Source organism: Malus sylvestris, chromosome 17 (assembly GCF_916048215.2).
Source record: "Malus sylvestris chromosome 17, drMalSylv7.2, whole genome shotgun sequence".
Lineage (NCBI taxonomy): Eukaryota > Viridiplantae > Streptophyta > Magnoliopsida > Rosales > Rosaceae > Malus > Malus sylvestris.
Genome location: NC_062276.1, coordinates 1003576 through 1028565, shown reverse-complemented (window position 1 = coordinate 1028565; position 24990 = coordinate 1003576). Strand labels below are relative to the sequence as shown.

Below are 24990 nucleotides of genomic sequence, written 5' to 3'. Positions count from 1 at the left end.
AATTTATTAAAAATTTCATTATACTGACTAATGACACATAACAAGGGAGGCAGATTGTCTGCCCTCTTAGTTGTGGTGCCCTTCCATGCCCTTCTATTTTGTGCGGTCACGATTAAGTCACGTCAACATTTTATATAAGAGATAATAAGATAAAAATAAAGAAAATATAAAATATTAACATGGCTTAACCGTGACCGTACAGATAGAAGGGCATGGATGGACACCACAACTAGAAGGGCAGACAATCTACCTCTCAGAACAAGACTCCAGTATTTTCTTCTCCCTTACGTACCTAATGATTTGTACTTGCTAATTAATAATATTTCCATACACCAAAATAATCATTACACGTCAAAATAGCGTTAAAGGACATAACAAAAAACAATCAACTTTTGTCATTTTTATATGAATGGAGGAAATGCAACAGAGGTAGGAAAAATCAACTTTTGTCTTTTTTATATGAATGGAGGAAATCCAGAGGAGGTACGAGGAGGGACAGACGACGGGGATGAGTTGGGAGTGAGGTGATTAAAAAAAAAGTATCCATGAAAAAAAGCTGTGAGGGTTTTAGGTGTTTGGTAAACTGAAAAAAAAAGCTTATTTTGGAAGCTGCTGTGAGAATAAGCTGAAATCAAAGGAAAAAGCTGAAGCTGCTATTTGCAGCTTTGGAAAACTGGCTTTTTTTCAAAGCACACGGAGTTACAGTGCTCCTTTAATGAAAAGACCCACTATCAGACTGTTTTTTTTCTTTTCCAAAAGCACTTTTACAAAAAAGTTTATCAAACACTCTGCTGATTTATTTCACAGCCGCTTATTCTCACAGCACAACCGCTTATTCTCACAGCAGTTTTTTTTCAAAGCACAACAATACCAAACCAGCCCGATGTGTTGTGTTGCTGTCAGGGGTAAAATTAGAAACTTAATTTTTGACTATTTTATTTGGATTGGTTCAGAGTTAACCATTAAATAAAGTTAGTATATGATTTTGGTTAAAATTCAAAATTTTGAAATCATCTTTATTAATTTTCTTATAAAGAAATGTTAGTTTTCTCTCCTCGATAAACCTACGTACCAATTGTTACCATATTAAATACTAACAAAGTGAATCAAAACGTACCAATCCTTCCATTTCAACTATAATCTAATCATTTAATTGAAATAAAGCAAAATTTAAACAAAGTACTGAGCAAGAACAAACGTACCGATCAGAGGACTCAAAAATCAAATATATACATGAAAACAAATTAAAAAATTCATTTGAACTTCAACAGTGGTACCAAAAAAAAATGATTGAGGATGTCAGTCTACAGTAAAAATTAAAACCTACCTACTCGACTTCAAAAGACAATCAAAACCAACGCAACCAACTAATAATTTGAACTAAAGAAGCAATACCTGGAACTTCAATAGCAACGTCGACCATGGTACAACATCTAAAACTTGCGCTACATTCAACTATGGGAAGAATGTGCCGTTGGAAAAAAAAAAACAAACAACTCTTCTTATCTTGAGCCGTTAGTCTTTTGCTTCGATTCAAACTCTAAGATATCAGTTAGCAAGAATGTAGGAACTCTTTATTTTTTGGGGTATATAAACTGGAAACCCTATGGCAAGCCTAGTAATTTAGGTACAATGTATGGGCTAATTAAAATACACATGACACTAAAATTTTAGGAAAATGTTCAATCATATTCTTAAAAGAAACAGATGTATAATCTAAGAATCTAAAAAATGAGGTAGCTACATCAAAAAGCCCTAAAATTAAAATACAAAAAACCAAAATGTACACAAAAAGCAATAAATCAGCCGCCACCAAAGTCCCACCTAGCAACCCTTGATTCTGTTGCAGAAGCAAGATGAAGGACAGGCCTCGATGGAAATATGGCAAGCCGTTTGGGGAGGGGACATGGAGGGAGGGAAATAAATCTGGCAACCATATTCTGCTCAGAGTCTACAGATCAGAGCAAAGGCTAGGATGGCCAGCAAAGGAATTTGCAAGGTTGGGAAACCAGATAGAGTCTCATGCGTTTTCTGCTGACCCTACACTGGATCTTAGCTGATCTTTTACTACAGAGCTTGATAAATGCAGTTACTTAATAAGCTTATCTCAAAGAGACTTTATCCTACTCTTTTTGTAATTTTCTTCAACGATTTAAATTATTTTTATTTTAGTATATTGTTCATAAATTATTTTTGTAAAAAATTGGACAAATATAAAATTATTAAGACATCCAATTGCATTGAAAAAATAAACGAATACGGTTTTTCATATAAATACTAAGGCTATCATTTAATACAATAGTTTAATTATTTCGGATCTGTATGATTTTTGTAGAGATGATCGATGGACATGGTTGCATTTTGGGAATGAGATGGATACGGTATATCAAGTATAATAACACAATTGAATAAAACTTAAAAAAAAAAACTAATTATATTATAAAACTTAGTGTAATGAACCATGTTCTCGACACAAAGAAAAATTTCTCATTCACAAGGAAGAGCCCAAAGTAAATTAGTAAAGTATCGTTAGCTTTTAAAAGTCAAAACCCTTTCTATCAAGACCACCACTCAAAGCCCTCTTGCCGCCATTCTCCTCCTACTCAAAGCCCTCTTGCCGCAACTCTCCTCCGACTCAACCCCACTTGCCGCCTTTCCCCACCCGGCGGATACCGTACTGGCCGGCGAAATCACACAGGTCCCCAAGTTCCTACTTTACTGTTATTTTCTTTTCTGTCTGACATTTGCTTTGACAGTCTGATTACCCAGAAGCGCAAATCGTTCAAGGTAATCTTTCCTTTTTCTTTCTTTAGCCAAGATCACGTTCTGTTCACAGTTATCATACAAATTTTGGTGAATTGTTTTCCTTTTTAATATTAAATCTCCAGTTTGTAGGTTGAGAGGGACATGATCCATGCTTCTTATCCTACTGTTTGCAAGGCTTTGTAAGAATTTGAGCTTGCAAATTATTGTGTTTTTGGTTCATTTCCCAGCTAGCCATGTTTAGAAATTGATACCCATTTTTGAAAAATTTGAACTTGAGTAGATTAGGATGGATGTTGATGATAGATTTCAGAAATTGTTCGAAATTGGTTGAAGTTGAGGGCTTTATCTAACAGATTGCATTTGCTTCTCTAGGAAATTTGGAGCCAGGGCGGTACGAAGGTCGTTGGGTTTTCACTCAAACTTTCCCCACAAGGATTTTATCAGGCGGATTCGGATGGAGAGTAATAATCAGAACTGTAGCCTAAGAGGTGGCAAGGAGGATTCAAGAGGTGCCTTGGTTGTTCTTGAAGGCTTGGATCGTTGTGGGAAGACAACACAATCAACTAGACTAGTCAAAAACTTGGAGAGGGTAGGGTATTCAGCTGAGTTGTGGCGGTTTCCTGACAGAACTACAAGTGTTGGGAAAATGATATCTTCGTATCTTTCCAACGAATCACAACTGGATGATCATACAATCCATCTACTCTTTAGTGCCAACCGTTGGGAGAAGAGGTTGGTTATGCTATTCTTTGTTGTGAGGTTTCCTATATATTGCACTTCTTCTGATTGTTGTTTTTGTTTCTAACTGATGCCAGGACAATACACAGTGAGATATATATTTTTTTTCTTTTGATTACCGAGTTGTGTGACAATCTTGTTTAATGACCTAATCTTTCATTGTTCGAGTTTAGTTTCTGATGAGTTTAGAAACCAATGTAACGGTAAAATACACAATGAACTCATAAGCAGCAAAAGTTACTTCAGTTGTATGGCTGATAGTGAGGAAACAAGTTATTGAGTGTTTCTGTATATGTTTACAGGATTCTTCTAGTCTTCATGGGCATCCAAATGCACTGTTTTTCTAGGTCCCAGTGCTCATTTACATAAAATCTGTAATGACCTCGTGTATTTCGCATTTAGGTTTCTCAGGAACCTGGCTAAAATTGATCAAGATGAGAACAATGTTTGGTTACAAAATGTGTTGGGTATTATTTCGACTGGGCAGACTTTAGTAAAGTTAGAAGTTTTTCCTTGTTATTTTTAACTTAGTTGGTGTTATGCAAAATGTGGAAGGAATAGTTTAAGAGGGGAAGGAACAGTCCATGTCCCATTTTGTATGACATAGTCGTTGGCTTTTTTAGTTTGTTTAATAATTATTTTGATTACTATAAGAGTGTGTGCACTTCAATTTTAGCTGAAGTTCACTCTTAGGGTGAAGAATGAGATGGTCAAATCATTTTTCTAAGTAATCTATAATTTCCCTGTAGATCATTGATGGAGAGCAAATTGAAAAGTGGAACCACCCTTGTCGTTGACCGTTATTCCTATTCAGGGGTGGCATTTTCATCTGCCAAAGGACTTGATATTGAATGGTGTAAGGTGGGGAAATGCTTTATGTTTTACCCCTGATGATCTTTAAATTCTGTACATAAGGATATTAAAAAGATGAGGTTTCTTTTGCAGGCTCCGGAGATTGGGTTATTGGCTCCAGATCTTGTAGTGTACCTTGACATACCACCTGAGGTATGTAGTCATTTTCATCTTCACACTGAATTCTAGGGAAGAACAACATGAAGATTTGGCCCATATTTTGTAATTCTGGATTTTGGTATGTCGGTTAATTTTCTGTGTGATTGCATATCTAATATTGAACATGGTTAAGGTGATTCCTTGCTACCTATGTGGTCTTACATATCTTCCGAGATACACAAACAGCCCCTCATAAGAAGTTTCCTAGGTATGCAAATTGATTTTGCAGTCAATAGGTTCTTAAAATAGATAATGGGTGTATATTTTTGGCCCTTCATGGCTAACTACTGATATCTTAGGGTCCTTATTCTATGCTGACTTTTATTGTTGAGGAAAATAGAGCTGTTAGTTACATTTAGCCTGGCATGATGTTGACAAATTAGCCTGGATGGTTACTCTGCAAATCAGATCGACACAGTGATTTTTCCCCTTTGTTGATATGAAGTATGAATTTATAATTGTCAGAAAGCTGCAGAAAGAGGAGGCTATGGAGGTGAGAGATACGAGCAGCTTGAGTTTCAGAAGAAGGTTGGTCAGAACTATCAGGTCCTCCACGGTCCCACTTGGAAGGTAGTTTGTTGATTCATTCATGTAGTTCACTAAAGAACCTTGGATATTTGCTTCTGGTTGTGATGCTATCTTGACCATATCATCCTATATGCAATTTTTTACTCAAACTTTTAATTTTTGTACTGTAAAGAATACATTGAATCAACGGTTGTCCATTAAAACAAGTATTTAGAGGAACAGAATGAACGGAAATGGAAAAAGATTTCACTCTCACCAAGAGCATAGGTGGGGTTGTGATGCCAAACGTATTCCTCCAACTTCATTTTCTCATGCCCAAGTTTTCTTTTGTTTTCCAACAAACACTGATGTGAAATCTGTTCCTAATATATAATATAGATGCTGGCTGGGCTACCATTATCTGATTATTGAGTACACAGTTTATCTTGGAGTGATGCTGCAAGTTGGTAATTTTTTGTATAGTACGGAGGCTCATCGCATTAGCTGTTCAAAAACAACTAACCCTGCGACACTGCTAAATTGTTTGGTTTGCAACTGTTATTCTCGAATTATACCATTCTTAGGTGAGTTGAATTACGTGGATACTATGCCGAGGTTAAATTTGTTTTGGCTTGATGCAGATCATAGATGCTTGTTCATCCATGGAGGAAGTTGAGGAACAGTTGCAAAAGATGGTACTCGATTGTGTAAAAACATGCCAAGAAGGGAAACCCCTCTCTTGTCTCTGGTCTGGTTAAATTTTCTCTTCCCCGGAAAGGGCAAGACGCTAGTATCTGTGGAAGGTCGAATGCTGCATATTTCATCTCGGATTGTATGACTATTTTACTCGTGCTAAAAGAGTTGATTCAGTGTTGTTTACTCCATCAACAGCGAAAAGCGGGATCTGTGGTAAAAGTCTTTCTTAGTTTCGCGGATTCAGTACTTCGTTTGTGGTTGTCCATGACTATTAATGTATCGTAATTGTTTTTTTTCACTAAAATAGACGAGATTGCGAGTTCTTTTGAATGAATTTGATTGTAGTCTTGGCAGTTCTACCTCAACATATGGCATGACAAGTGACAGGATACATGGTGATGTATATGTATGAGGCCCCAAGCCCTGCGTCAGGAATTTGCGAGGGTTGTAATTTGTAACCGAGGCTTGCTCCGCGAAGGAAGACATCGTCCCTAACTGAAAAGAGCGCCCGAACCAAAAATTAGATTTGTGAATGTTGTGCAGAATCAATCCACCAAGAACCACAACATCCATAGCCACACAAGCGAGGGAGGTCACAAAACGTAACAGGAGGGGGGAGGGCAAAGGGGTGTGTAAAACATCCTTGTTCCGATGTTAATTGTTCCACACTTCGTTCAATTTTTTCGGCAAATCAGTTCGACAGTGGATTGTGAGTGTTGGGTCTGGTGTCAAGATAAAGCCCAACAATCCGAGATCTAATTTATGATTATAGGTTGTAAAAGATGAGTGGGAGCGAGGGAGAGGTAGGAAAGCTGAGACCAAGGCTCAAATGGCTGAGACAAATTAAGGCTCAGACAACTGCGACAAGCTCAGAAGGAAGCATAGATGAAGAAATAGGGAGGAAGAGAAGAATAAATCACAAAAATCTGGAGGCTGCCACCGACCCTATAGTCAAAGGCTAGGGTCGGTGGCTGTGGAAGCCTTTTTTAATACAAATTATATAATCATAATCAAAGAATGTATTAGATAAATAAATGGTTAATTATGTTACTTGAAACTCAAGTTCGATGGACCAAACATAAGAAAAGTAAGTGCATTTCTCTTTCTAAATATTATTCTCAGCAACCAAACGCATTATCCTCGTGCCGTAGTTCTATAGGTTAGATTTTTTATGAGGTATCTGAATACACTTTATAGATCATGTGTCAAGGTTTTATAGATCATACAGCTTTTGGAGGAATCTGTATATTTTTCTAATTACCAGAGCTTTGGTGGCCTCACTTAATTAATTTACGCAGTGAAGATATTCCTCCGATTAAATATTAAGTTGACTTATTTAATCGTCGCATATTCTCATGTTTTCTTTGTATTGTTAATTGTTCGAATATATATATTCCCTCCTTCGAAAGGAGAATAATTGAAGAAATCAATTAATTAGCAAGGTTCCCCAAAACGCTTAAGGCATCAGCTTGATGTTTAGGATTGGATTAGAATGGATAATTTACAATATGTAAAGTACACAACGACGTATATTTTAAGGGACTTCGAATGAGATTAGAATGAAGGTGAATAACTTATCGCTTTCAATCTATTTCAAGGGAATTGAACATATAAGTTCTATAATGAGTAGTCCATATTCTATCTTCAAGCTAAACACAATTGATTTATTTTTTCATTTCTTCCTTTTACAAACCTTGAATTGAATATAATGAATTATTTGATCCAATCCAATCCTAACAACTAAACAAAACACTTCACTAATTAAGTGAATGGTGGTGCTATCCATACACCCCCTTTACCACTCACACACGCCTTTTAATTTCTGGCGGTTGGGACGAATGAAACAAAGATCAAAGGATTAGTTAAACTAACAGTAAAAATGAGTGTAAATAGCACCACCCTAAGTGAATAAAAAGAAATAGTAGTTAATGTTCGATCAAGAGAGTGAGAGAGACGCAAAAGGAGAGTTGACACATCAGGCAATCTCCTAGCTTGAATGATCAGAAAGAGTTTCAAGAGAATGAGAAACTTCATACGGTGAAAATGCAAGCTCCATCGACGGGCCAAAATTATGGAAAAACTGAACATAGTAATTAGGTGCATTTAAAAGTTCTGTAATACATGTTAAGGGTTTAATTAGCCGCTGTATCTTTCGTAATTATTACACCTTCTCAAAGTACTTAAATTATGGATAATATATAGTTTTAAGAACACACATTCAGAAGATTGGAGCACAAGTCGAGAAGAATGTTTGGAGCAACATATATGCAAGAAGTTTTGGTAAATGAATGGCCTTCAAGTTTAATTATGATGTGATTCTGAAGGAAGAAAGCCAATGGCTGCATGCAGCCTTGATGGTCAGTTATGGAGGGTGATGTATGTGAAGGAATGGAGAAAATATTGAGAAGTGATGATCACTAAAAATATCAAGCAAGAAAGAATAAAGGAAGAAAAAATGGGGCATATTTTTCTGTGGATAATTCTTGCGTTCTCTTTTGGGAATGAGCTCATTTTCTCACTTGCAAATAATGTATTTTCACTGTAAACTTTTTATAATTGGTACATTCAATCTCTTAATCTTTCTTTGAAGATCATCCCTACTAAAAATCATTTGAATCGGTGATCGTTTAGTTATCCAAATGAATCAAATAACTCAACGGTTTATCATGAATATGCTACTTGGTACCTACAACTTTGAATTGTTTGATACATTTGGACAATTAAACAATCACCGATTCGAATGATTTTCTGTAAAGATGATCTTCAAATTTAAAATATTGACAGTTCCAATAAAATTTCTACACTGAAGAGAAGTTATTTGCAAGTAGCGTAATGAACTTATTCCCTAAAGGGGAAATACAAGTATTATCCTTTTGTTATTTGGAGATATTAGTGACTTTTTTTTTTGTAATCATTTTGTTTTTAACTAGTATTTAATTAGCTTTTAGTTTTTAACCTTTGTGTTTGAGATTTTGAAAAACTAAGTGGGAGAAAAATGAAGGAAGGATGCATGAATGATAGATGTTGAAGACATGTATAAGAAAATTTACGCACAAAATTATTTTAAATTGTTTTCACATTCAAAATTTTGTTTTCATTCATTCTTCTTTAGTTGTTCTTCAATCTCCCTCCCACCAACCTTCTTCATTCATCCATTTTCCTATATACTTTCTCCATATCTCAAGCACAAAAAGTAAAAACTAAAACCTAAAAAAAATAATAATAATAATAATAATTATCCCTTAAGCAGACTGTATATTCATGTTTTGTTTGTTTATCTAGCTAAGCAGATTGTATTGTCCCCTTCGTTTCAAATCAGTGTGTATTTTATAAATTTTTCATTTAATTAGTGCATGCTGATGAGGAAACTACTTATCCACCAAAAATTGAAAAATTAATTAAGAAAATAATTGAAACTTCAGAGACAGATCGACGGGCAATATATATATTATTGGACAGCTATCACTCTGATGATATGAAGGTGTGCATTACTGCATATGAAAAATATATATAAACATACCAGCGGGTTTTTTCATAGCTTGCTAGCGTCATGCATTACTGCATTAATAAGTACAGTCTCTCCTCTACATGTACGTACTCAAACCTTTGAGGATTTCATCAGCAGCTGCTTTGCTGCTAAATCAAGAGTGCGTACTCCACTTCTCTATTATATATATATATATATATATATATGATTTCATCGCGGTTGCTTCGAGCTTACTAGTATGTACACTTTCAAGACTACTGTTCTACTCTTCTTCGGAGATCCAGAGAAGCCAGCTACCTCCTCAGAAAAGATCAAAGCCTGTTACAATAATGAATGTACTTAATTATCGTTTAGCAACAAAATTTAAACATTATTAACTATTATATGCCAGTGGATAGCTAAACCCTGTTACATAATAATAACAATAATAATTATTATATAACAAGAAACGAAAACAATGTCTAGCTATTTCCAGTGGATAGTTAAATATATAAGAAAACAAACAGAAGGAAGAAGAAAATAGTCTATATCTACATATGGTTGGATAGCTAGGAGATTCGAGGATGTACAATTAGCCTTTTAGGGTGAGTTCTCTATTGTCGTTTAATTTAGAGTTAAAAGAATAACGCAGAAGATATGATTTTTATATTCAATATTCTTCAAGTGCAAGCGCTCTTTCTTATTGTCATTTCTTCAAAAAGTCTATTTTTCTGTAGTGACTTACACGAGTCGGTCGTCTACTCTCTTTCGATCCATTGTCATCGAGCAGCTTCGCTTCCCTCCTCGCTAGAGCCTTCATTCGAGCAGTTTCGCTTCCATCTCCTTACTTTCAAAGTTTGTCTATATATATATACATATATGTCTGCTAATTATGTTAATTAAGTAGATATATTGTTGGTAGTCCACTCTATCTATCTTAAACAATTTCGTAAGACAAATATCCGAATATAAGCTACAGTTTTAGCTGATATGATGTCTTTTTCTCAAACTTTTGGCACTTTTAAAACTGTATAATTGAGATCACATCAAGTATACAGTATACGTAAAAATATTTTAACATTTATATTATATATGTTTTTCCTTCCTGCTGGTTCCACTAATCCATATATTTCGGCCTTTTTCTTTTGAACCAATTATTTCACCTGAACAGGGCATGCACGCATGTAATATAAAGTGATGAATGAAAAGACTGAAGTTAATTATCAGATAAAACAACAAGCGGAAGAAGGGAAATTCAAATGGGTAATAATATTGCAATGTAGTTGTTACCCTTCTTTTTTTGGTAATCACATGCAACACTATAACTCTCTTCATAAGTTAAGTACTTATCAGACCAAAAGAACAAAAAAAAAATTTGAGTGTTCCAAAGTACCCAGTATTTCGAATATTTTAATTGTAAAATTTAACGGTTAAAACACCTGAAGAAATTCGGATACTCTAGAGCACCCAAAAAAGTCCCTCAAAGATCATAGTAACTGGGGTTAGTTTAACGACACCAACGTAAGTTCTTCATTTCCCATCAGCAAACGAATGGGGATTTGATCTTGAATGGGGAAATTCTATTTTTATAACACCCAGCCAATCCCCCAAATAAAATAAAATAAAAGAAAAAGAAAAAGAGTGAAAAAAAAAAAAAACAAATGATAGTATACTCACCATCTAATACAATTTTTATGTAAAGAATAACTTATTGGAAACGAGATCCTTAAATTGTCGATGCATGTATCAGAAAAAAGAATAGAATAATTTAAATTACATAGATACGCGTATGTCACAACCACATTTTTTATGCCCCTTTTCATGTCAGTCTCTTATTTGTATAACAGTATATGTACTCTTCCCAATTAGGTTTATTATGCAACAATAGTTTCTTATTACTTCTGTTAAATGCAAAACTAGGAACAGGAGTTATTCCTCTTATATATGTGCATATATAAAAACTATTTTTTCAAGTATTGACAATAAATCATACATCTAGCTAGGGTTCAAAAGTTCAATTTATACTAATTGAATTTCCCATGATTAATTAGAGATGTTATTTTCAGATATATATATATATATATATGTGTGTGTGTGTGTGTATTTTGTTAATCGCTTCGTTTTCCCTCCTATTGGTATATAAATCTGTTTTTTAATCTGTTTTTGGTATAAACATCATGTTCCTGGCTAAGAATATATATCTAAGACAACCAGCCAGATGGTTATTTATAGATGGATCCAATTAATTTAAAGGGTTAGATGTAGATGACTGTGACTAAAAGTTGCATTACTAGACAGGACGGAATGAATAGGAAATTAAAATTAACTAAAACAAGAAATGTATAAGAGACATGGAGTTTAATTAACCTGGTGTTTAAATATTAGTTTTTGTTAATCTGAATAATTAGGGCACTGGATGATCACAAATGTAACAATATTGTATTAAAAAAGCAGATAATTGTACAAAGAGCAATGTTTCTCAAAAGTGGGATTGTCTACGGACTCTCTACTGACTTATTAGTAAAATGTTGTATAATATTGATACGAAAATTAGAGTTAAATTGTTAGCTAACTTTGTCTACCAACACCACAAATATTAATAAATTTTTTCCATTAATCCGTGTTTATCTTACTTGTGAACTTAATTAAGACAGACTGCACCAAACTCACTCAAATGTATAAAATATACATGTATAGATATACAAACAAATGCAAATGTGTATACCTGAGATCTTCAGCCTTCCATTCCATCTACTGATAATCCATATAAATTTTAAACGGCTTCAAATCAACGGCCTAGAGTTAGAGCAGCCTTGACGTCGAGCCTCCATGCAAATCCTCCACCGTCCATTCTCCACAAATCACAGGGCACAATTCGAGAGCACCTCTCCTTACCCACCGCGTACTGCAGCTTTACTTGGCACGTTAACGCTAAAGCGTCCGCGTACGGCAGCTTCTCTTTCACCACCAACCACACCGCTATCTCCGCCGCGCACTTCTGCTGGCTCACCATCTTCTTAAAAGCCTCGTTCAGCCACTGCACCCTGTTCTGACCGTCCGATATAAGCCCCGGACACGTGTCCCTCTCCAGATCACTCCTCATCCCCTCCACGTCCCTAGTCCTAACACTTCCAAACGTACCGTGCGCATTCATGCATGTGCCTGTCACGCACTCCACCGTCACCCAAGACTGCATCGCCACCATCTGCCGCATACCCACCGTCGGATCTGATCCTCCTCCACCACCCATGTAATTCCTCAACCACATGGGAATTCCTAGGCGTAAGCCCTCATCTTCTTTTCCAGCAGGATAACTATTTTGATTATTTCTATCGTTATTACTTTCCGTCACCGTAGGATCTAAAGGACGCCCGGATCCACTGTCCGACGAGCTCTCTATATCGTTCTTCTCCGGCAAGAGCTGCAGCGTCGTCACCACGCGCTTAGGATCCTTATTCTTCGCCCTACATACATTATTCTTGGAAATCCTAACGTACTTTCTCTTTCTTCTTGCACTTGTCAAAACACTCAAACCCGAGTTTTTGTTACCAACCTCTCCGGCTCCGTTGGCCACCGGTTTCGGTGCAATCGGCCGGAATCTGAGCATGTTCCGGTTCATGATTGCATGCTTATCCTGCTCACCCCCAGCGCATCTTAGTATGCGCCGCCCTTCTCCGCCTTCCATATCAACCGGCTTTACACCATCTTTCTCCCTCTTGCTTTCTTTCTCCCTCTCGTCGGAGTGGTAGCTCAAGCAGGTGATGATTCTATTAGTACAGGAGGCGGCCAGAAGTACTAACCGTGAAGCGTGAGAGGAAGCGCGCGTGAACAAACAGTGCACTTCCCCCACCTGCACCAGGAGAGATTTTTTAATGCTTCAGACATGAAATGTCTTAATATAAATTGGTTAGAACGCATTTCAAATTATTAGAGAGACATGCGTAAGATCAACTGCGATAATATTTATATTGTCTCTAATTTGTTAATTAACATTTTAAATAATCAAACATGTGTGGTTATCTCAAAAGACATTAATATTAATTAAAGTTAACAAATTTAAATATATTTTTTTGTCGATATAGGATATTCAAGAAGCTCCTCATGTGAGATCCAATTAGCATATCACACGTGAAAAATTCACACTCAGCAGCCACGTGGAGTAAGAGGACACACTCAACACATGTGGCCACATGGACCCACCATTATCAGGCAGAGCCAAGGAGATCCACCCATCATTTGGCAGTAAGGCTCACTCTTTGGCTCTAATATCAAGTCAAATTATTAGACAAACGGGCCAAAGATCAACATTCAACAACATTGATATTGCTTTCAACTAATTAATTACTACATGCACAATTCGACAAGTACGAATGTTACCACAAAAAGCTGGTATTAATAAAAATGGGGTTATAATATTCTTTCTTTATCTTGCCGATTTGAAATCAGCAACCCCCAGAACCCAAAACGCTGAAACAGTTTAACTATTGTATTATAAAACTTAATGTATCGTAACGTGTTTCTGACATATTAGAAAAGTTCTCCTAGTCACAGCTCCAAAACAACGACGCGCGGGATCTCATTGGTTAAATCTTTTCCCCCAGTGGGGCCCACTCGAATTCATTGTCCAACTGTCTTACCCAATCACAGAGCGTTATGTGTCAGACACTGCCGAAAGGAGACGTACACGTGGGGCAGAGCTCGGGGTTAGCGTAGTAATGTTGCCTTTTGGGGAGGTTCGAGATATCAAATACGTGGTCGCCTTTCATTTGCCGCAGATCATCAAAATTCGGTTGGAAAACAGTAACGCTGAAAGTTTGTACGCGACACATGCCGCGTGAGTCGCACTCTCCCACCAACGCCTCCTCGCGCACGGCAACAATTCGAAGGGAAGGGGAACGACGAGAGCTCTGTGCGAGTGAAAGAGATAAATTTGGTGCTTTATGATATGGACACGTGGTTGGTCGGATGTGCAAGTGAATCTTAGGGCAAGATATTCGACGTCATACGACAAAAGCGACATTTTAATGTTTATTTTTAGAAAAATTAATGAAAATAATTTATAAATTTTTGAGTTTTAATCGATAAAATAAATGATAAAATTAATAGTACTAAAATTAATTTTTTAATGTAAAAATGTAAATTTTTGTTAAAGTAAATAATATTAGAAGATTTTCATTAAAGTTCTTATTTTTTCTATTTACAGAAGGGAAAATTTTCTATTATGGAATGCCTTTCCTCATTCGCTGCCACGTGGTCAGGAACTACATTGGACCGACAACCCATTGGACCGACAAAATACTTCTTCTTTTAACAACATTAAAATGTTGAGAATTTTAACGAAAAAACAATGAAAATTTATATTTTTATACTAAGAAATTAGAATTTTTTATTTTAATTTTCAAACCATTTTTATTAGTTTTCTTTAAAATGTTTGGCCAACATTGTTGTAAATCCATGAAAAGGGATCATCTCCAAATCTCTTCTACCTAATCATCTTTATCAAATAATTCAGGTTCTTTAAATTTGATCAAACAACTAAAATTATTATAACCTTTAAAACGGGCCCATGTTTTTAGCTGTTAGATCAAATCTTAAGAGCCCGAATTGTTTAATGAGGAAGATTAGGTGGAAGAGATCTAAAGATGATCCATTTTCTCTTAGAAATGAAAACTAATTAAAATAGTTTGAAAACTTTAAGTTTTAAAGATAAAAACAAAATAAAGTGAACAGTACTAAAAGTTTTTAGTGTAAAAATATAATTTTTAGTTAAAATAAACTGTATTGGAAGTTTTTCGTTAAAGTTTCCTTCCTTAAATCCATAGCTTGATCTACTAGTTCTGAGTGTAGAGGTTTATTTAATTGTACGACTTTCCAATATATGAAAACAAATATAAATATAGGGTTAAGATGCTCTTCGGATTTTAACCATTCGGATTCTGTGGGTTAAACAATCATGGCCGTCCGAAAGAAGATTGTGCGTCCAGGAATCAACAATAAGCAGCAACCCTTCACTACGGAACCTCAGGGCCACACTGCAAAATTGGGTCGACGACGGTTCTCGGAGATGCCCAGCTGCTTCTCCGGCGAAGATCGTCGTCTAGTACTGTCGCAAGATGGAGAAGCTTCGAGCAAAGTCGATGTCCAAGTCTTAATTCACGTCAAACAAATGGATCTTCGGCAGCTGGGAAGGGGGAGAACGAAATGGACAACTTCGTTGGGGCTGCTGCTTGCTGGTTGATCCACATGATTCGGACAATTAAGATCCGGAGAGGATCTTAACCCAACATATATAACTTCAATGTTTCAATTAATTATTTAAAGACTTCTTGTTCTTATGCGACTCCAGGATAGAGCAAAAGATTATACTATGAATGTATGACAATATTTTGTGAATTATATTCAAATAGTATCCTTGCTGTAATAATATTTTTTTTCAAAATAAAATATACATTTACAATACGAGAAAAATGTAGCAATGATCTCTTAACTTTAACTTAATTATAATAATGGTCATTCAACTAAAAATCCGTAACTGTTGGTCCATTAACTTTTCAAAACATGCAGCTATGGTCATTTTCTTCAACTCCGTTAGAATTTTCGTGAAAGTGAGTCACGTCCCACGCACATGTAACTGAATCGAGGGATCATTAAATCTGCACGCACATAGCAACTATTAAATCTGTACGTTTTAATGAGTTAAGAGACTAATGGTCATGAATTTTTAGTTGAGAGACTGTAGCTCCAAATGGGTTCAAGTTGAGGGATCATTGCTACAATTTTTTCGTAAAATCTAAAACTAGCTTCATTATTTAATAGTTGCTAAGATTGTATGTAAGCACTAGACATGGCAATGAAAATATAAGATTTGGAAGAAAAGGTTCATAACTATCATATCTACATGTTACATATTATTCTGTAATTGAAGGTTGAGGTTTGAGGGTTTACCACGTTACAGACTTTTTGGAAGTGTTTTTAAAATGAATGAAGAAGTGCTTTTAGAAAAAAAAAATTTGAGTTTCAAAAGCACTTAAAGTGCTTCTTGTAAGAAGTACTAGTTATGTGCTTCTTCTAAGAAGCACTTTAAGAGTTTTTATAAGATTCACTTGCATTTTTATTAAAAGTTGATTCCAAAAATATTTTTATAAAAATGCGTTCAGACATTTTAAAAATAATTCCAAATAATACTCATGTTTTATTTTATTTATTGTTCAAATATAATTATAAGTTCCGAGGTGGGGTCGGGTGGGGGGGTGGTGAAGGATTCTCTCCGGATTCTCTTTGTGAGGATCCTGGAGATCACTTCATCATGTCCGTTCATCGTACATCGTGCAGCCAGTTCTCATCACTATTTGTGTTCAATTTTAAATATAAAATTTCAAAAGATTTATGGCAAAGGATGACAGGCGAACGGACATGATGAAGTGAGAATATTGTATTTTATTTATGTAAGATTAATTTACTAAGTTTGGAGAGATGCCTATGTTTGGTAGATCAGGGTGTATGGCATTACTTTATAAGCTGTTGGACCATCTAAAAGTCATGGGCAATGCCTAGACGATTTCACTTACAAGTAAAAAAAAATATTATTATACCATAATATTAAGTGGCCACAAACTTATATATTGAACATATAAGTTTGAATTACTCACATTGAACTCAAATTTTCTAACCCACTGTAAAAATTTGATTTTTAGAAAACTAGAATCAAGTTCAGTTTTCCAATCGACATAAATGCCTTGGTAGAAAAGAAAATTACTACTTAATAATAGGTGGGGTTCTAAATAAAAACTTTTCATAATAAGAAAATGTAGTTCACAGGTCTGTTGTCCCTAAATTTTTTGTCTCTTACGTCTCTTATCTAATTGCTTGACACGTGTCTTTCAACTTATTAAAAAGTTAACATTTTAAATTTATTATTTTGTATTGGAAATTAAAAAACAAAAGGAGAAGTCGTCGGCGAGGTGGGTTCAACTATCAAAGATAGAGGCAAATTGTCTGCCCTCCTGTTTGGGTGCCATTCTCATACCCTCCTATTTTGTGTTGTCACAATTAAGTTATGTCAACATTTTATATTAATTTTTTTATAGAGATAATAAGACTAAAAATAATAAGAATATAAAATATTGATGTGACTTAACCGTCACAGTTAAGCTATGTCAACATTTTATATTAATTTTTTTATAGAGATAATAAGACAAAAAATAATAAAAATATAAAATGTTGACATAGCTTAGGAGGAAATGAAAATGGTATCCAAACAGGAGGGCAGACAATCTGCCTCCATCAAAGACACATCCATTCTTGTGGTTCGCCCAAACCCACAAACAGCCCATCACGCCGACAACTTCTTCTTATCTTCGTCAACACCGACCAAGCCTCTCTCTCTGGATTTCGTATGGATTCAACCATCGAAGACACATCCGTTGCTCTTATAGAAACAAGATTGTTGTTTCTCCAACCTCATCAGCCCCAATTCTAATTGTCTGGCTCCGATTCAGATCGAAGCCTTCGCAGGCTATGAATCAATTCGCTTTCAATCACCGGCCGACTCAGTTCCATTTCTAAAACGATGGAAATCCGCATGTATCGTTGCTCTCGATTTTTCTCATCTTGATTTTGTCCAGGTATAGACGTGCACAGAGGTATAACGCTTGCGTTTTGTGAATAGAAGTTGTGTCTATATCATTGGCCGAAATATTGCACTGTAGTGTGTGTGTGAGAGAGAGGATGTTTTGCCGACAGGGTTTAGATGGGTGTGCACAAAGAATTTTTGGGAACTCTACTTTTAATGAAAACTAACGAAGTTAACAGTATTAACCCTTTAGTAGTTGAAAGACACTTGTTAAGCAAATTTGAAAAAAAAAAAAAACACGAAAGAGACACGAAGTTTGGAAAGCACACCTGCGACCGAAAATGCATGGCTTAACGAGAGGAGCCGCGTTTTTCTTTCTCTCTGCTTATTATTTCTTTGTTTGAACTTCTTTCCTCTCATTTCTTTCCATTGTTTTGGTAGTTTGCTTTATAGAAACAAGTATTAATAAACATATACCTGATCCGTATTTGTCCACTCCAGCTTTGCTTCTGGTTCAAAGACCCAAACTAAGCGCCGCCTTGATGTCCAGCCTCCAAGCCAACCCGCACTCCATCCTCCACACATCGCACGGCACCATCTTCGAGCACTTCTCCTTCTGCCTCGTGTAGTACTGCAGCCTCACCCGGCAACTGAACGCTGGGTGAGTATACGGCAGGCTCTCTTTCGTAGCCAGCCGCACCACAACCTCCGCCGGCGGCGACTGCCCCTCCACGTAGTTCACCATCCTCTTGTAGGCCTCGTTCACCCACTGCACTCTGCTAAAACCGTCCGATGTAAACCCCGGACACGTGTCTTTATCCAAACTCTTCAGTTTCTCCACGTCCGTACAACCTAAACCTCGTACATCCATGCACGTGTCTGTCACGCTTTCCACCGTCACCCACGAGTCCACCGCCGCCACCCGAGGCACCACCGCCGTAAGATCTGTGCCGGATCGGGTGTCCGCGTTCCAGACGGACCAGTTCATCTTAGGGTTTAGGTTCATCCACGTAGGCAACTCCCTGTTATCCGATGTTTTAACAACCGTAGGATCAACAGAAGTACACCAAGATCCACTACCTGAAAAATCTCTCGAGTCTGTTTTTTCCGGCATCAGCTGAAGAGTGACGACAGCCGTCGGATTATCTACTGTGGAAGATCTACTGTTGATTATTTTTCTGGCGCCGTTATTATTTTTAGGGTTCTTTGCAACCCTAATGTACTTCCTCTTGACTCTCTTGCTTGCACTAAGAACGGTTTTACCATCCGCCGAAGTCGTACCGGAGGAAGAGCCGCCATCCGCCGGTTTCGGAGCGATCGGCCGGAATCTGATCATTGTCCGGTTGATTATCGCTTTATCCAGAGCACCGGTCTCACCATATGGCACGTGCCATCCATCTCTGGCGTCCATCCACCCTCCACGCACGATCTTCCTCTCCCCTCCCGCGGATGCCAGATTTCTGTCTGTCTTTCGCTCTCCTCCTTTCTCTCAATATCTCTCTCTCCGGATGGCAGAAGGGATAATCATAGCAGGAAGGAGAGTGGTGGCTGGGTGAGGAACCCCCACTTGTCTAGGGCACCACTCCAAGTGTGTTGACAACCCATTGGCTGATTCGTTTGCCTGTAGGGCCCGCCTAAAGTTTGGCTTATCTAGGAAGACATTTTTATAAGAAAAGCATAATATACGTACTATACTATTCTACGTGTTATAATCAGTGTTGACTAGAAACAATTGGTATGTCTTATTTATAAGTTACCTTAGAAACAAATACACATGTTAATACATACAATATAAAGAAATAAGTTAGAGATACTATATTTTAAAACTATATTATGTAGACACATGACGAGCGGTTAATGATTTAGATTCTTTTTTTAATGATTTAATAAAGAAGAAATACAACCAAACATTCACATTATGTGATCAACGAAATAAAATTTACGTAAATGATCTCAATAGTATCATCCAATATATAATATACAGTGAAAACTTGCTCATATACTAGAAGAAAGACGATATGGAACAAATTTATTGTCACTATAGGTTCCTAATCCAAGTGTAAATTTATTTTTGTAACATAACAATATATTATTAGATTAAAATTCAACGTGGCGGTGAACTTGTTCATACATAAGCTTCTTTCGATACTAGAGGTGTAATTGATTTCTGTGTTCTGGAGTTGGACCCACATGTTGGCCAAGGAGGGACACGTGGAGTCAGGTTTGGTGAAACTATCATTTTCTCGATTAAGGTTACGCTATCCTCATTTTTGTGTTTCTTTTGTATCTCTTTTCTAATTGTTTAACGCGTGTTTCACTCATTAACTACGAAGGTAACACGGTTAATAAATAAAATAATAAAAACTAAAAATAGAAGACTGGGGAACATAGGAGCCACCCAAATTCCTCACACAACTCTGGTGGCCACCACACTTTTTTCGTCCATTACCCCTTCGTCTTGTCACCGAAGTCCAACCATCACATGAGCCACTTTCAACCCCCATTCTGCTGTCTACCTTTTCTTCAACCTAGAGGATCTGTGAATCGTGTTTATTCATCATAAATCGTGCGATCAGTTTTTGTCATATACTATTTGTATTTAATTTTAAATAAATAAATTTAAAATGATTTCTAACTGCACGATGTACGATTAACCGATACAATTTATAAACCTCTAAAATTAAAGAGAATCCGACGAGGATTCGAATTCTTCTTCAACCACGACCATCTCCTCGTCCGTCTCCAACACATCCTCATATATTTAAACTTAAGGATGTTAAGTTTCGATCTAAGTGGATGGACACATACAATTAAAAAGGAGACACAAAAACGATAACAAGAGACCGGCGGCGCATTTTCTCCAACTGAAGTGGAAATTGGGGTTTCCATCCTACTTTGTGATTGAGAAAGGTTGGGGAATGTGCACACGTGTACCAACCAGATTAGCCAAAACAAGTAAAATGGCGTTTCAGAATAGTTGAGGAATGTGGGTGGCACTGTGGGCCGGCAGCGCGTGAGGTTGCTGCCCAAGACGTTTGTTAAACCGTACGACGTGATTGGAGGGGTGGTCGGAGTGGACCACGTGCCTTTTCCATGAATTCATGATGTATCGACGCGTGTAATGTTGTGAGAGGTGCCCCGGTCTCATTCCCAGACAAACGCATCGCCTTTTATATACCAAGTTTCAAAATTTTAGTAAATGTTAGGATGTTGCTATTCTACAAAGAATGAGTGGTTGTTTTTTTCTTGTTTGTTCGACTTCGAACTGCGAAGGAGTACCTACAGAAATGCCACATGTCTTATAATTTAAAGACGTATCGTGTAATGTACCGCGTAATGTAACGTATTTTACTTTTTTTTATAACTCATAACACGTGTAGTATATATTATTCTACGTGTTTAATCAGTGTTAACCATAAAACAATTGGTATGTCTTATTTATAAGTTGGGTTTTTATTACAAATGAGCTCTGAAACTGAACCATCCCATCAAGATGGTCCCTGAAATTGAAAATCAATCAATATAGTCCCTGAAAATGGATGTTGCAAATCAATGTGGTCATTCCATTACAATTCCGTTAAAATTTCTGTTATGTACTTATGTGTCACATAAGTGGATCCCACAAATCTAATTAAATATTAACATCTATATTAAAAATATTTAGATAATAATAAATAATATTTTTTTATGTCAAAATAAAAATAAAAATAAATATATATTTTTCTTCCGTTGTCTTCCTCGCGCAGGTTTGGCTACCATGGCAGCCCTTCCCACTACCAGCCAAAGCAAAAAATCCCATGGGTGCGGCAGGTTTTTGCCCAAATCTTGTGGTACTCGTTGGAAAGATTGGTGTGGGGCCGTCAATCTAGGCCTCGGGTGCGGCTGTAGATCGTAGGATATGGTAGGGAGAAGGTGGGTGTCAGCGACGCTGGAGTCAGAAACAAAGAAAATGGTTTGGTTCGACTCGATTTCTATTGTGGTATATTATGTTTGAATGGATTGAGTGCCAAAAAATGGAGCCATGGTGGGCAGGGCTGCCATGGCAGCCAAACTCGCTCAACGAAGACGATTGAGATTTTTTTTTTTAACTTTTTTTTTTATTTTGACATAAAAATTTATTTTTTATTTATTAATTATTTTTTTAATTTTATAATAATATTTAATTAGACTTGTGGAACCATGTTGAATCGTGACGGATCAAGGACGTTGAAGGTACCATTGTGTTCTTTGCAAACTCAGGAACACATCTATACCATTTTCAGGTAAGCACAACTTTGTTTTCACGTCGAAACCATAACCCCGATTTGGGGTACTATTCATGCAAACATTAAATCTCGTGTTTTTAGAAATTTCAAGCTTGTAGGAAGGTTAGTGAAGTCCCAAGGAAGCTCGGAGTGCTTCGTTTGAAGGTTTTAGACGTCGGGATCGTGTGGAAGAAGTTTGATCGGTTTTTCTTGGAATTCTCCGGTGAGATCCCGTGACTTTTAGAGCTTTAAAATGGTATAACGTGATTGTAGATGTCCCTAGCTTCATTTTGGTATAAATTGCATGAAAAATGGTGAATAAATGAGCGAGATTAAGGAGTTTGAAAAAATTGCCCAGTTTCCAGCGCTGGCGACGGTTGCGGGAGCTGGAGGTAGGAGATGGAAGAATATTCCGTCAAGTTTGACGGAATATTCTCACGACGTCAGTTAGTTTGGACGGTTTCTGTTGGGTTTTAACAGAATACTCGGAAGAATATTCCTAACGACAGTTAGGGAATCCACAGGATTCCCTGCTCGTGGTGCCGCGTCTTACCGTGCACCCGCCGGCGATTGGTGGAGCGTGGGAGGTCCCAAAATATTTCTAAAAATATGGGGATGATCTTGAGGTTGTGTAGATCATTGTGGTATATTCATATACTCATTTTGAGCAATGTATGAGAAGTTATTAACTAGTTTTATCTATGTGCTTTAAAATAACGTTTTTATAGTTAATTCGCATATAAATGAGACTGATCCCGATAACAAGCGTATCCAGGGGCGACTCGGGGGTTACGACCCGTCAACATATCAGTGAGTGGGCTTTTGTTTTCAGTATATATTTATATACTTGATATATTTCTCAGAAATGCATTTTTAGGAAAGTATGCTTTGAAATAATATGCCAAATGCTTTTATATTCTGAATATGCATTTCATGGTTGCATATATATATAAATGTGGTGCTGTGGAGGCACAAGTAAGTTCAGATAAATTATGTTTGGTTATATGAATCATCGATGATATGATATGTGACTGAATAATGTTGAGCTCATAAAACTGCACCTAGGGTGATTGTGATTTAGCCAGAGATGTGAAGTACATGTCTGTTTATTTACGTTGCCTCCCGCACTATATGCTCATATTGGATCCAACTTAAGTGCACAGTCTTGTCGTATAGACCTTAATTATGGTTTCGACTCGTAGGTGACTAGCAATTTATTGCCCGGCTATTATGAGAGAATAGAATTGAGCATAATTATATTTCACCTGATCTTGTCGTATAGGTCATAGTAGTGACTCCGGCTAGATTGAGTTTGAGCTATGAATTCAGCCGTACAGACTACCACAGGAGTTCTGGCTAACATATCATATTTCTATGAAATTATTCTTACTAACATATCATATTTCTATGAAATTATTCTTACCTGGATTGTTTACCTTGTTATATTTTGACATGGCATACATATGACTATGATTATGTGAAGCATGAACTGAATTGATATGATTTCAGATATATATATATATATATATATATATGCTTATATCTTGATTGTGGGAAAATTATATATGTTTTACAACGAGGGGTTAATATATTGATAAATGAAATGATTTTGTAAAATATTTGTTTTTGCCCACTCACGTTTTCTGTTTTGCGCCCCTCTAGGTTCTAAGTGAGCTTGTTGTTGGTGGCTAGAGATCGTCGGCAGTTCTGACCTAATTGATTACTAGTAGGACATTCTTGGTACTGTGTAACTGGTACTGTGTAACTAGTACTTGTCATACTGGACTGCACCTAGACTTATTATGCTGATTAGGAGTGTTTATGGTTGTAACTAACTCCTATCACTTCCTGCAAATAGTGCACTCTAGAAATGTGTTTTTTTAAATTATTCGTATATTTGCTATCTTTATCGCTTCCGCACTGTGCACATGGCTACGTCACTCTCACGTGACGCCCAACATGCCTTGATCTCGGCCGGGGTGTGTCAGATATTATATTTTTAAACTATATTATGTAGACACATGACAAGCGATTAATGGTTAGATTCTTTTTTAATGATTTAATAAAGAAGAAATACAATCAAACATTCACATCATGTGATCAACAAAATAAAGTTTAAGTAAATGATCTCAATAGTATCACCAAATATATAATATACAGTGCAAATTTGCTCATAAACAAGAAGAAAGATGATATGGAACAAATTTATTGTCATTATAGGTTCATAATCCAAATTATATCACGTGTAAATTTATTTTTTTTAACATGACAATATATTATTAGATTAAAACTTCACGAAGCGGTGAATTTGTTCATACATAAGCTTCTTTCGATACTAGCGGTGTAATTGATTTCTGAGTTCTGGAGTTGGACCTACATGTTGGCCAATGAGGGACATGTGGAGTCAGGTTTGGTGAAAGTATAATTTTCTTGATTAAGGTTACGCTATCCTTCTTTTTGTGTTTCTTTTTTGTCTAATTTCTAATTATTTAACACGTGTTCCACTGATTAACTAAGAAAGTAACATTGTTAATAAATAAAACAATAATCAAAACTAAAAATAGAAGATTGGGGAACATAGGAGCCACCCAAATCCCTCACACGACTCTGGTAGCCATGGCCACCACACTTTTGTCGTCCACTACCCCTTCTTCGTCTCCTCACCGAAGTCCAACCATCACATGAGCCACTTTCAACCCCCATTCTGCTGTCTACCTTTTATTCAACCCAACAAGATCCGTAAATCGTGTATGTTCATCATACATCATGCGATCAGTTTTTATCAGGTATTATTTGTGTTTAATTTTAAATAAATTAATTTAAAATGATTTATAACTGCACAACGTACAATAAACGGATATAATTTATAAATTTCTGAAATCCTAACAAATAAAATCCGGCAAAAATCCGAATTCTTCTTCGAACATCACCACCTCCTCGTCGGTCTCCACCACATCTTCATATATTTAAACTTAAGCATGTTAAATTTC

General features: G+C 36.5%; 2 protein-coding genes, 1 long non-coding RNA gene and 1 pseudogene across 8 annotated transcripts in view; 1 reads left to right on the top strand and 3 right to left on the bottom strand.

The window, feature by feature from the left end:
- The window catches only part of LOC126612458 (uncharacterized), a 56140-nt gene that overhangs the window by 22178 nt on the left and 8972 nt on the right, over positions 1-24990 (bottom strand). The gene's annotated exons all lie outside the window — the stretch shown is intronic.
- On the top strand, positions 2545-6083 carry LOC126612456 (thymidylate kinase-like). 4 transcript variants are annotated; one of them, XM_050280872.1, is made up of 7 exons: positions 2545-2787; positions 2896-2945; positions 3139-3498; positions 4254-4365; positions 4450-4509; positions 4981-5085; positions 5664-6083. In XM_050280872.1, the coding sequence occupies exons 2-7, from the start codon at positions 2908-2910 to the stop codon at positions 5778-5780; spliced, it is 792 nt and encodes a 263-aa protein (XP_050136829.1). In that variant the 5' UTR covers positions 2545-2787; positions 2896-2907; the 3' UTR covers positions 5781-6083. The 4 variants fall into 4 exon arrangements, with proteins under 4 accessions (XP_050136829.1, XP_050136828.1, XP_050136830.1 ...); XM_050280871.1 differs by having other exon boundaries at positions 2889-2945; XM_050280873.1 differs by lacking the exon at positions 2896-2945 and having other exon boundaries at positions 2546-2787.
- On the bottom strand, positions 9150-13114 carry LOC126612455 (uncharacterized). 3 transcript variants are annotated; one of them, XM_050280868.1, is made up of 3 exons: positions 11910-13114; positions 9930-10067; positions 9150-9523 (listed from the first exon to the last, which is right to left on the bottom strand). In XM_050280868.1, exon 1 carries the CDS (start codon positions 12867-12869, stop codon positions 11973-11975), a length of 897 nt encoding a protein of 298 aa, XP_050136825.1. In that variant the 5' UTR covers positions 12870-13114; the 3' UTR covers positions 9150-9523; positions 9930-10067; positions 11910-11972. The 3 variants fall into 3 exon arrangements, with proteins under 3 accessions (XP_050136825.1, XP_050136827.1, XP_050136824.1); XM_050280870.1 differs by having other exon boundaries at positions 9930-10045; XM_050280867.1 differs by lacking the exon at positions 9930-10067 and having other exon boundaries at positions 11910-13113.
- Positions 15559-19361, bottom strand: LOC126612452 (uncharacterized; annotated as a pseudogene).

Excerpts from the sequence above, each read along its gene's own strand:
- LOC126612456 (XM_050280872.1), top strand. The coding sequence starts at position 2,908 with ATGATCCATGCTTCTTATCCTACTGTTTGCAAGGCTTT. Across the intron at positions 3,499-4,253 it reads GCCAACCGTTGGGAGAAGAG|ATCATTGATGGAGAGCAAAT; the intron begins GTTGGTTATGCT and ends ATTTCCCTGTAG. Across the intron at positions 4,366-4,449 it reads TTGATATTGAATGGTGTAAG|GCTCCGGAGATTGGGTTATT; the intron begins GTGGGGAAATGC and ends TTTCTTTTGCAG.
- LOC126612455 (XM_050280868.1), bottom strand. The coding sequence starts at position 12,869 with ATGGAAGGCGGAGAAGGGCGGCGCATACTAAGATGCGCTGGGGGTGAG.